Source organism: Osmia bicornis, chromosome 16 (assembly GCF_907164935.1).
Source record: "Osmia bicornis bicornis chromosome 16, iOsmBic2.1, whole genome shotgun sequence".
NCBI classification, from domain to species: domain Eukaryota; kingdom Metazoa; phylum Arthropoda; class Insecta; order Hymenoptera; family Megachilidae; genus Osmia; species Osmia bicornis.
In genome coordinates, this window is record NC_060231.1 from 5,675,696 (window position 1) to 5,689,046 (window position 13,351).

The 13,351-nt window shown below is 37.2% G+C and overlaps 2 protein-coding genes across 5 annotated transcripts; one reads left to right on the plus strand and one right to left on the minus strand.

Moving 5' to 3' along the window:
- Positions 1-726: 726 nt before the first annotated feature.
- Positions 727-5,360, plus strand: LOC114876681 (cysteine sulfinic acid decarboxylase). The gene is made up of 3 exons (XM_029188438.2): positions 727-1,589; positions 2,978-3,378; positions 3,436-5,360. The coding sequence occupies exons 1-3, from the start codon at positions 1,311-1,313 to the stop codon at positions 4,409-4,411; spliced, it is 1,656 nt and encodes a 551-aa protein (XP_029044271.2). The 5' UTR covers positions 727-1,310; the 3' UTR covers positions 4,412-5,360.
- LOC114876682 (alanine aminotransferase 2) lies at positions 4,519-13,146 on the minus strand. 4 transcript variants are annotated; one of them, XM_029188439.2, is made up of 7 exons: positions 12,890-13,146; positions 12,622-12,702; positions 10,077-10,490; positions 6,867-7,196; positions 6,117-6,561; positions 5,735-6,003; positions 4,519-5,673 (listed from the first exon to the last, which is right to left on the minus strand). In XM_029188439.2, exons 3-7 carry the CDS (start codon positions 10,380-10,382, stop codon positions 5,395-5,397), a joined length of 1,629 nt encoding a protein of 542 aa, XP_029044272.2. In that variant the 5' UTR covers positions 10,383-10,490; positions 12,622-12,702; positions 12,890-13,146; the 3' UTR covers positions 4,519-5,394. The 4 variants fall into 4 exon arrangements, with proteins under 4 accessions (XP_029044272.2, XP_029044275.2, XP_029044277.1 ...); XM_029188442.2 differs by lacking the exon at positions 12,622-12,702 and having other exon boundaries at positions 12,890-13,143; XM_029188444.2 differs by lacking the exon at positions 10,077-10,490 and having other exon boundaries at positions 12,890-13,141.
- Positions 13,147-13,351: the final 205 nt, after the last annotated feature.

The window sequence follows — 13,351 nt, forward strand, 5'->3', positions numbered from 1 at the left end:
CTGGTAAGCATTGGCGTAATTACAATTTTCTTCTAAGGTGGGTTAGGTTCAGTATCCTAGAATTTTTGAATTTCAGATTTCCAGAACCTTAGAAGTTTGAAAATTTTAAATGGCAGACCAGTGCACATTTTTTGGAAGATGATACCCACCCTAGCCTCTAGCTAGTTACACCAATAATACTAAAAATGGTTCACCTGTTGTTAATTTTAAACTACATTTTAATTTAAAATTTAATACAAGTATGAAATGTTTATATAAATAAATATTAAGTAAGATTTGTTAAATGTTATGACTACCCATTTCGTGGAATCTTTGACTCTTGCAATTTTAAGTTCCATTTTTATTCCTAATATATCATAGAATTATATTTGAGAATTTAAGTCCTCAGTCAAAGTGTTAATAATTTTTAAGGCGGCTCAATGTATTTAACTATTTCAATTGTTGGAATTCCTATCTATAAATTATGGACGATTAATCTGTAACTGAAATTTGGTGCTGCTGATTGATCTTAATGATACATGAATGATCTCTCCCACTTTTGCAGTCTTCTCTAGGCATATACGTTTCTAGTATTCTTTTTCTGCGTTATTAGGTTCAACATAATCTGCATATTTATAAATTTCTAAAACAGATTAAACAAATATGTATATTGTGAAAAGTAAATAAAAATAGAATACTGATATTATGAACTAGTCAATTTTATCACTTAATATTACCTTTCAATTATCATTTAATTTCACCAATATACAATCTTCTCTGAAGTTATGAAATAGAAAAATGCATGTCATTAATTCTGTTAACGACATTAGGCATTCAAAGATCATTAGTCATTGTGTTTACACACATACAATTCATAAATGTAATAAAATTATGTAATAAAATGCACATTTCCAATATAAATACAGGTCATTATGATATCAATAACAAATACAGTTTACTATTACAATTAAATTTCAAAGTAAGAAATATAATGCTAGTTTAATTACCAGTCTTGTTCCTCATTCTCAAAAAAAAGAAGAGATGAGCTTACAAAATTTCAAGAATACAATCTCAACTTTCCTCCTAGACTACATGATTCATCGACTCAGGAGGAAGTTTCCTAATTTCATCAAGGTCCTGCTGGCGAGACCTGTTAAGACAATGAGGCAAGAAAGGAAAACCAGTCGCGTACCGAGAAATCTCAGTGAACAAATGAGCCGAAGGTAGTTAACACGCAACAATCTTGTCCTTGGTCGAAGGAGATTAATACATATAAAGGAAACTGTTGGAGCACCTCGGGACCAGACAGAAGAGAACCTCGATGCGCAACTATGCCGGCTAACGAGGATACTTTGACCGAGTCCCCTGAACAGGCAGCGTCACAGATCAGGAATAATTTTCTGAGGAAAGTCTGTGACAGTGGTCTGCAGAACAATCTTACTCGTTCGTCCCTGGGTGATGAGAAGGATTGCCAGAATGTTTGTCCAAATTCCATCAGCAATGGGGACGTTCAGGAAGATTTCTATTACCAAAGTTTGCCAGTCAGGCAGCTCCATGAGAAGTTCATGAAGAGTTTTGTTGATCTGATTCTGGAAGAGGCAATTTTTAAGGTAAGCAAAGTAAAATAATTAAATATTTTATTACTAAACTTGTCATTGAATAATTAGCAATTATGTTTAATATAATGCATTGTTTAAAAAAATTTTAAAGTATTTGAAAATTGATATGCCTTTTCAGTCATTCATTGCATTGCAAATTCTCATTAATTGAATTGTTTACTAATTAAAAGTGACTCATGTATTCATACTGTGTATGTTATAATTGTAGGTCATTCACGTGTCCAATTTTCTCCCACGTTATCACTTAAATCCAATAGCGATTAATGAAACGTTGATTCAAGGACAATACCAAGTTCAATCGTGACATGCTCTAATAACAATGGCATTTGAAAAATTGCAATGGTATTTCCACTTTTAAGTATATCCTGTTATTACCGTGGTTAAGTATAAGTTTAGTGACGCAAATGACTGAGAAGTATGCTTCATTTTGTCATTAAGAATAAGGAAACTCTTTCCTCAATGATCTGTGTCAGAGAACTTTCCACACTGCACTTTAAATTTAAATTATCATTTTAATATTAGATACTATGTACTATGAATGCTGACAACTACCCTTTTTTTACCTGAAAGTGAATGACTTTCAAGAATACAATCATAATATTGCAAAAAATCTTACAAGACTTGGAAGGTTCTCTTTAACAATGATCATTATTAAAACAAACACACATATTGCATTTATAAATTTTAAAAAATTGTCTCCAAGTAGATTGATGCAAAATCCTTTTGAAACCGTACAATCAATGTCGCTGAATTAAATCAAAATGCTAATCTCAGTGTTTCCATGAAATACTTGCACTAACAACTAATTTCATCTATCAACTAAAAACTCGATTTCCTTTTCCTCCCAGGCATCGAAACGTGATTCAAGCGTTCGTTATGCACGCTTTTTGCGTCCATTAACGAGCTGCTCCATCGATTCATGGACAAAGAATAACGTTGCAATTGAGTTCAAGTTAATTTCCTCACAGATTGTGTCACAGAGAAAAAAAGGATATCTAATTTCTATTTTCAAGGTGAAATTCCAGAGAATATCCTGCTTTCAATCATGAAATTTGTTAACAAACTTCACTGTTAGTATCAAAGATTCTGAAAAAAAAGAAGTATTTCAACGTATAATTGAAGAGAGTGGTTACAATTGAATTGTAATTACCTTGGAGAAAAAAAACCTCTGGAAGGCTTGAGAATTACCGGAAGACCTCGATGAGCGATTACTGCTCTTATTAGATAACTTTTACCTTGTCCCAATGCCAATCGCATTCCAACAATCTCTTGAATCATTTCATCATGTTAACCATATCGAATCATAGAACTGTAATAAAAAATAAGACACATAGTTACTGTAATTTGATGTAATAAATCTACCTTGAACGGTCTTTCAGGGGACCTCAAGAGAGAATCAAGTGGTGGAGTGGATGGAGCCAGCTGCACTTCAATCAGCCATCGACTTGAAGCTCTCTGATCAAGGAGTATCTCAGAAGGATCTCCTCAGCCTTGCTCGCAACGTGATCAAGTACAGTGTAAAAACAGGCCACCCACGATTCGTGAATCAACTGTACTCCAGTGTGGATCCGTATGGTCTACTTGGACAGTGGTTAACAGATGCCTTGAATCCATCAGTATACACTTATGAGGTCTCTCCGGTGTTCTCCTTGATGGAGGAAGAATTGTTGCGAGAGATGAGGAAGATAGTTGGCTGGAAAGACGGCAGAGGTGAAGGGATATTTTGTCCAGGTGGTTCCATTGCTAATGGTTACGCTATCAACCTGGCACGCCATCACAGGTAACTAAAATTCATTAAATAATCTGAAATCTATTCTAACGCTGTAACAATCTACAGGTTCCCTCAATTAAAAGAACTGGGTCTGTGCAGTGGTGGCAAATTAATAGTCTTCACGTCCCAGGATGCTCATTACTCAGTAAAGAAACTGAGCGCATTCCTGGGTATAGGTACCAGTAATGTCTACGAAGTGAAAACAGATAGCAGAGGGAAGATGTGCATGTCAGACTTGGAGGAGCAGATCAGAAGAGCTATCGATGAAGGAGCAACTCCATTAATGGTCTCTGCCACTGCAGGGACAACCGTCTTGGGTGCCTATGATTCTCTGAGAGACTTAGCCAGCATCTGTAAAAAGTACAATCTATGGTTTCATGTTGACGCAGCTTGGGGAGGTGGGGCTTTAATATCCAGAAAGCACAGGTACCTTTTGGACGGTATTGAATTGGCTGACTCTGTTACCTGGAATCCTCACAAGCTACTTGCTGCGCCACAGCAATGCTCAACACTGTTACTGCGCCATGAGGGTCTCCTGCAAGCTGCGCATGGCTTGAAGGCTAGTTACCTCTTCCAGCCGGACAAATTCTATGACACCTCCTTTGACAGCGGGGACAAACACGTGCAGTGCGGTCGTAGGGCAGACGTGTTTAAATTTTGGTTCATGTGGAAGGCGAAAGGCACTCGGGGCCTCGAGAAACACGTGGATCGTGTGTTCGATTTGGCACGGTACTTCACTGAATACATAAGGCACAGAGAGGGCTTCGAGTTGGTCCTCGAACCTGAATGCACGAACGTGTGCTTCTGGTACGTGCCACCTTCAAAGCGTCACTTACAGGGCGAGGAGTTGTCCAAGGTTCTCCAGAAAACTGGGCCAACTGTGAAAGAGCGTATGGTGAAGAGGGGATCGATGCTGATCACTTATCAACCGCTACGTGAATTACCTAACTTCTTTAGGCTGGTTCTGCAAAACTCGGGACTGACGGAAGCTGACATGAGATTCTTCGCGGAAGAGATCGAGAGACTCGCCAACGACTTATAGAAATAATTCATATATCATAGCACTGTTTGTGAAAAAAATATTTTCAGTTAGATTCCGCCGAGGGAATGTAATAAATAACACAGAGAGTTTTTGTTAACAACAGAAGCTCTCAAAAAAATATTTTTTTAATAATGATAAGTTCATTAGTAGAGTACAGTGTGGTTGGTTTATTATTTTCTGATTCGTGTTCCTTTTGAAAGCTCATTTGTCTTCAAAATCCACATAAAAACAGTGTTTTTTCAAAAAGGGCATACAATTGATCATATTGTCATTTTATATAGGATACTTGAATCTAGTTCCATTCTGAAACTTTCTCTGAAATGTTATTAAGTTAATGAGGATCTTGGACTAACGTGAACACTTAAGTCTCCTGGTGGGTGAATTTTATATCCCATACATAATATAAATAATAGAATTGATTTTTCATTTTCCTACGTGTTCTCTGTTACATAGATAAATTGACTGTAACAAAGGTAAGTTAGATGCTTGACTGAACGTATATATCTGACCTGGAAACATCGTTGTGAGTATTATAAAAACATCATTACGATTGCTACTATCACAAATTACTGAGACACACTCGCAAACACCCACCATACATTCTGAAAGAAACTTCATTGATTAGTATGCCACTCAATTTCTTAACATAATTATTTTATACTATATACAAATATTCGATGAATTTTGTTCTTGTAAATAATGCACTCAGAAAAAAGAATCTCTTTCCTTTCCATGCCAAAACTTGTGCAAACAACTGATGTACCCAGTGGTAATATTAAGTCTAATTTCCTTCTCTAAAAAATTTAAAAATGCTCTTCCTTCAAACCTGTTCATTATAAAATGCGAAATTTAATATTTTAAGTAAAATTCTCTATAGCCTTCGTGCAAACATAATACTGTTTCTTTTAAGATACATGTAACCTGCACATGGTGACTGGCACTTCAAGGACAGCATAAAATGCAACAACGTGACAATTTTATGATTATTTGTACTCTTCCAGGAACCTTAAGTGGAACTGTTTCAGACTATCGAGCATGGCTTTAATTGTATCCTTTTGTGGTAAAATTGTGGTCCTGAAGTGGTATGTTCCCGGTCGCTGTCCAAACCCAGAGCCAGGTATCACACATATTCCAGTGGTCTCCAAGAGTTTGAAGGCGTAAAAGACATCAGGATGTTGACCTTTTGCTTTAGCCGCCTCTATGGCTTTTTTGGGGAGATCGATTCGTGGAAACACGTACATAGCACCCATGGCCGGATTCACCTGGAAGAAAATCAGAAGGTTAATCCAGGAACTCTGTATCTTGAAAACTATGACAAAGTACCTTAAATCCTGGAATGCTGTTCAATGTGTCAACCACCAGCTGGGATCTCTCTGCCAATGAGCGCAATGTCTCCTCTTTTTCTTTTATAAATAACGGATACGACGGCTCCTTCGGTTTCGGTGGATTTACTACAACGTCCATCACCACCTGGCCAAGGACAGTTGGACACAGCATCGCTGAGATGGATTTCAGTAAAATTGCCATAACTTTAGGGTCCATGTTGATGATCTCCGCGTACCCGCCGCGGATTCCACACTCACCCATGTATCCTGAAATATAAATAATTAATTTGACGCTCTAAAGACTAATGAAATTGATATAAATCTCCATTAGAATATTAGGACATTAGAACTTTGGAATTTTTAAATGATGAGGGGAGTACCTTTAGACACAGACATGTAAGACGCCAGTTCCATTTGAGAGTACGGTTCACCCATTTCTAACATTACTTTTTTGAAGGAATGGAAGGCACTGTCCTTGTCGTAGACATTGTCTTGGTACACTTCATCCGCCAGTAAGAACAGATGATTCTTGTAAGCGAACTGAATGATATCCTCGATATTGCTGCGCGTAAGAACCTGGCCAGTCGGATTACCAGGGTTTATTACAACCAATACGCGAGGATTACAGGTTCTTCTTGACTCGTTCAACGCTCTGTCTAGCTCGGAGATATCCAGACCCCATTTATTCTCCTCGTTCAAATAGTAGCCTACCTGGGCCAGCCCGAATTCTGCCAGTGTGGCAGAATACAGAGGATATTGTGGGATAGGAATCATCACCCCCGATGGTTTTCCATCCAGTCTTTCATTGAACAGCTTCAGGAATGACTGTAACAAAATTGAATACAAGTCATTACAAAAGATTTTTCTTAGGAATATTTTTCATAATACCTTGACTGCCATGCTGTTTAGTATTTTTATTTTTAAACTTACTCCTATGGAAATTAAATTTGTATAACCTCTCAAAAAATCTCAAGTCATTTGATCCAATTTTAAATGAGGTACTTTGTTTTAAACGGTGTGCCAATATTTTATCTCACCACTGTAGGAATGACATGGCAGTCAAGGTTTAAGGATCAAACGGAGGAAAATGTAAGTATTAAAGAATAATATAAGAGAAAGAATCTGCACACTTTGATTCCATCTGAGGCTCCGTTTGAGAGGATGATGTTGCGGTAGTCAGAAGGAAGTCCATCACGATTCTGGATGTATTCAGCCACGTGTCTGCGGACTATCTCAATCCCGGCTGATTCCGAGTACGAGCCAACGCTGCCTCCTTTACAGCCGCACAACAATGTCCTAGCACGTTCCTTGACGTCCTCTGGGTAAGAAGGATCGTCCAGGAGATTTGGTGACACTGTCAGAGTCAGTACTTGTCTCAAGAAGGTTATTGGTCGCTGACCCATGGCATGTGCATCTCCCACATTAGCCTTGATCACTTCCTTGAACGGTTTCTTGGCTCCCTGAAAAAATAACAATTAAATTAGTATGAATAATTAAGCAATACAATGGAATCTTAGAATTGTAGATTTTTTGAATTATAAAATCTGGGGATCAATATAAATTTGGAGAGGGGTGGCAAGCGCTTAAGGTGTTAATTAATTATAAATATCTATTAGTGATCCATTAAAAATATTTTACAAATTTTTCTTGTGCATAATTATTTTAATAACACCAAGAATTCCCTTGCTTTGTTGCAGGATATTTTTAGTATCCAAGGATCGGATCCAATAAATTTCCATTTTATTAACAAACAATTATTATTAAATATCATCATCCTGCATTTTAAATTGCCTACATCATTTGCAAATAAAAATTATTGACAATGTGAGTCATCACTCAATGAGGATCTTGGATATTAATCTTTCAATAAGATTTCAAAACTAAACGTTTTTTTTTTCTTATTGCAAAATAAATAAACGCGATTCGCGATGAATTTAAAAAAGGAACTTAAAGATAATTCGTCATCATTTTACGAGGGGATAAAAAATTCTTCACCGTGTATTACTAAAGCTTTCATAACACTAATTAACGTAAAAAAGAAATAAACGATTGCATAACGCAGCGTGATTCATAATACGCATACAGTGAATGGTATTAACTACTTAAGTGATGTATCAAGAAAGTAGAACTGAATCAATTATGCAAAATTATAAGAAAAAGTATAACAGTTATTTTTTAACGTTATTTAAATAATTATGTTTTGTTACAACAGATGTTACGACGACAAGCATCGTTTACTTTTACATTTATGACTCATTATATACCATATGACAAATGATACAACCTTCGCGGTAAACCGAAAAAGTCACGTAGTTTAAATTCTTTATCGCACAATCTATTTATCAACTGATTATCCAAATTTTCAAATATCAAAACAACACAATATTGATTATTATTTAATACGTCAAATTATTGCAATTATTTTCTTTGCCTCAAATAACATTGCGTTACAAATATGTAATTAAACTGCATCTTATCATCTACTGCTTTTTTATAATAATTTATTTAACACGTTGAAGCTCTAATTACTAAGAATAGTAATAATTAATTTTCAAATTTCAAGCTTTCTATTTGCCATTTTACATTATTTGTGCCATAGCAATATTACTTAAAATAATGTTTTTCTATTGTTTTCTTTTAATTATTCAGACGTGTGTAAATTGAGGAGCCGGTCATCGGTGACCCCTATGGCGTTACTAGAACTACCAAAGGGGTCAAAATGACTGGTTTCCAGTTTCTTATTTTAAATTATAAATTTTAACGAGGTATTTTTATTGAAATATCTATTTAGTAATCTACATTATTTTCAACTTAAAGATAAGTGTGCATGATACGTAGGTAGTTGTAGTGTTAAGGAGCTTTAACCTTCATTTTAAATGAATATTATTCATGCTGAAGCATGTTCATACAAGGACCACCTGAGATAATCAGTGTTTCTTTATAGTCAGCCTTGACTCTGTGTGCACGTCCACGAAGAAGCATGCGTTACACATTAGCACGTGTACGTGACTATACTGGCGTATCGTATGAAGGTTGTTTTAACGAGTTTATATTTTTTTCCCCACTTGTTTATGGTGTCATAATAGACCACATAAACGGCTATTGTTACCAATTCGTTTTGGATGTGGTTATTTGACCCTGGACCTCTCGTAAGTTCCATTTAATGGTTCAATAAAATTCTCCATTAGGCACAATCAGAATTATTTTAAATATAATACCATTTAAATTTATTTTTTTTTTTAGAGAAAAAGAATTTATTATTGAAATTATTTCACAACTAATGTTGAGTTCAGGGCCGGCTCTGGGCCTAGGCAAACTAGGCGGCCGGCGCCCCAAGGTTCAGGGCCCCCATAAGACGATTTTGCGACTAAGAATGCAAGAGTAATGTTTATTTGAATATTAATCTAAATTAATTATACAAGGTTTAATATTAATTTTATAAATTTTATTGAGCTACTTTTTTTTATTTTATATATGCGAAGGGGCCCTTTTTCAGAGCTCCCCTCGGGCCCCCGAAATCTCAGGGCCGGTCCCGGTTGAGTTAGAATTAATTGATGTAGAAAAATGGAAAGTTTTTTTTTAGAGAATGGCAAAATATTTTGCAAGGTTCGTTTGTACCAATAGACGTCAATTGAAGTCCTATTTTTAGTCGAAAATACCTTGACGCCCGAGATCCGCGACAGGTGGTTCCGACGCCATCATCATTGCAATCGATCAAACTTGCATTAAAAAAAATTTTTGATCTACTTCAAGTAATCGCGAAGATAAAATTGAAGTATTCCTTCTCATAGGATTTAATTAAATATTTATACAAAAAAATATAAATGATAACAACATTAATCGTTTTATACAAGATTAAAAAAAAAATACGTTTATTTTTCTGTATGTGTAAGTCGCTTTATCCAATACTACAGGCAACAGCGATAAAACAGTGGCATACGATGTTATCTTTCCCTAGGAATTAAAGTAAAATTATAAAAGTACGCTGCTAATTTCCAAGATGCAATGGAATTGAAACCTAACCTTTTCTCCTGCGCTAATTCCTCGTATACACAACCTTCATAGATAAAATTGCAAATAATTGGATCGTTCCTGTTTCCTTAATTATATTTACATCATCCACGCTACGTGGGAGCTGATAAAAACCAATTATCTCGTCATGTGAATTCGAAAAATACAACTGTCATTTCTATCCTTCCTATAATATCTAAGTGTTCCATTTAAATATCGATTCATTTCGAGGAAAGTATTCGATTATTTGCACGGTACGATGCCAATTTCAGTTGTCGATAAAGGGTGCATTGACTTTCCTCCGACCGCTTATTAATTCGGTTCCCTACCTTCTGCAGTTCCTTTTCGATTTCCAAGGCACGCAGGAGAAGGGGTCCGCGTACCGCGTACTCCATTTTCCGCAGGTTCGTGAAGACATTGTCCTCGGTGAGGACCTTCCTTCCGGGTGCACTGTTCGCCATACCACGACGGAGCGTTCTGTCGCCAGCCGACCGCTGGACTACCGGCCGTGTAACCGTCAGACGTGCGGATGTTCTACCTCCCGTCGTCCCTGACCCCGCGTACGCGGACAGCCGTTCCCACGTCCTAAGCCGACCGCTCCCGATAACAGGGTTCCACCATCGTGCCTGCGGCATCGTATCAATCTCGCGGATCCTCTCTTTACCAACCAGTACAATCAGTTAGCAGATGGTGCCGGTAATTCGTTCGGTGATTTACAGGGACTCGTGCGCATGCGCGGTACTCTGCAAGCAGTAATGGCGGGCGCGTATATAGTGACAGAAAGACGATATACCTGTGAGTATTCCGTCAACACGTATATACGTAATGTATATACACCCGGTGGTTGAACATAATACGGCAGGGATTATGTAATCAGATTTTTGAAAAAGTAAAAACTTGAAGCTACCTGAACTGGGAATCTACTTGTTGTTTCTTTACGAACGTCTTGCTCGTAGTTGCGGTCAAGATGTCGAACGGACGAGATTATTCAAACTATTGTAAATTTCGATTACCCGAACACCTGTTAATCGAATTTAGGATCGAATCTCGGCGAGATTCTCGCGCAGACGCGATGGGGAAAAAAGTTTGTAATAATGGGGGCAATGACGTCCCTAGGATGAAAATAGGAGCTTCATAATGGTAGAGACGATGTACATACAGGAATGCAGTCTCATGAAAAAAACTATAATACCTACTGATGATTAATTTATCTTATTTTTTAATTATTGATTAGTTTTTTTTTCAAACAATTATTTGCACAAGAATGTAATCGGAGCGACATCTGACATTTTAATTCAATTAAGATTTCTCTACCGAAGCAACGTAAGGAATGCGGTAATTGGAATTCTCGGTAGATAACGAACCTGCAAAAAAATCCTGCAATTGCTAATAAATTAAGAGATCAAGTCAGCTACGGTGCATTAAAGCCGCGTACTGATTTCATTATCTATGCGCTTAGGCGTAATTATGAAACAGTTTGCATGCAAATTATAGACGCAATAGCCATTTTATATCATTTCCACAAATCATAAAGTACAATTAGTATGTAAATTTTTCTTTCAGAAAAAGTATAAAGTATCTAAAAGGAAATTTACATAACATATGGAAATGTACCAAGAATTAATCTCAGAAAAAAAAATAAATATTATTAGTAAATTTTTGATAATACGTTGCGCTAATTTAGGCATTTTGAATTTCGTCAATGATATGAAAAAAAAAGAAACGTTCTGGCAACGCGTTTAAACAGATAATTCTTATCAGCTTGTCAAACATATACCTCTATTTACGTCGTTTCAAGTATAATGGTTTATTTTGTGGTAAGAATACTTCTTTACCGACAGAGTTCAGAGGTTAAGTTTACATTTCATTTTAGAACTATGAATATATTTCATGCGGTTACTTATTTGACTTCCAGCGAAATTTAAATATTCGCCTTAAGCTGATCGATGACCTTGATCTTTTTCAACAAATCCTTACTCGCGTGTGTTCGCTATTTATGCAGGATGAGTCACGTGAATCCGAAAGCGGTCGAAAGTCTGATTTAAATTCAAAGACAGTTGAACCGGTTTTCGACTACGAGCACCGCGATCATTCCAAATTTTCAAGGTCACCGACGATACTCGAACGATACAATTTCACTTTACCATATCCTTGGCAACGAGGTTAAGAAATGACATTCACAAGAAATAAGAGCAAACGCGTTACATCACTCCAAGAAAACTAAACTTGGTAATTGCAAAAATAAATAGAAAGTAGAGTAACCAAAAAAAAAAAAAACCCATCGAACAACAATTACACGTTTGAAATACTTTCTATTTACATTCCACCGTATCGTTTTCAAATCCAAAGAACAGTAATTCCCAATATATGGTACAATACTTATGTAATTGGGAGGAAGGAGTACGTCGATCGATAAGTCCAGCGATAAGCCAGAGTGAATCTTGCAAATTTTTATGACTCTTCCATCGTTCCCTTACAAACTTTCACGCGAATAAAGTTGCCGTATTAATTAACACTAATTTCGATGTCTATCTTGTCAAAGCGTCTGCTTGTACTTTCTCCGGAATATCTTTAACTACAGTTACTCTACGTTCCATTGTGAAAGATTTGAACATCTCCGTTCCCTCGAACAATTTCCTGTGCAATTGCACAGTAAGAAAGATTACGATTTATGTACCTTGTTGGTCGCACCTGACGGTGAATCACGTAACGCACAAATACAAGTCACGTGTACCAAAGTGTTTACAGCCCAGCAATAAACGTGTAATTTACAATGACGAGATTCAAAATGATACATTTTATTTTACTTGTTTATTCGATACTGCAGAAGCTCCGGGTGTTAAATTAAAAGAAAGAGGATTCCGTTGCACTCACCATGGAGCTTAAACAGCCAAGATTGTATCGTTGCACAAGCAGCTTGTCTCCGATCGTTCAGGGACGGTCTCCGGCTCTCTCCTGCATACAGAGACGCGTTCTAAGCTCCATGAAAATCGTATCGCGACGCGGTGAATACATAAAAGGCGTTTAAGTTTTCGTGTACTGTCTCATAGAGTTAGCCGGTAGATTAAACAGAGAAGCAGTCCGGAGGTCCTCTAGAAAGCTTTCTTTCGCATTCTTCGCTCGCGTTGCACCGTTCGCTCACCTTAAAACCTCATTCGACGGGGCCAGAATGAATGCGTTTATCAGTTTCACGGAGGGCCTGGACGTGTACGCCGTTAGCTTCCAGGAATTCGCCAGTGTTTCCTACGGGCGAGAGGCACTGTCGTACGTCTCTGGAACGCTGTCGCTGCGGAACCGGGCGTGCGCAAGATGCAACACCCGAAGACGACTCTTACTCCCGGAGACGAATTGGATCATCTGTTATTTGTTTTAGGCCTGCAGCAGGGTCGCGATCTCTGTACTATGAACTTTCTTCGTTCCGTGCTCCTCTCGCCTCCTGGTCGAGCACTTCGTTTTGTTTGCAAACGAAAAATCATTCGAGAGGTTCTTACTTCTTATCGAATAAAATTTTGTTTCAACGATGAATCGATAAATAATATTAGATAAACGCGTTTCGCAATTCGGTACGTTCTTGCTGCGCTGGATGGAAATGCTGGCGCAAAGT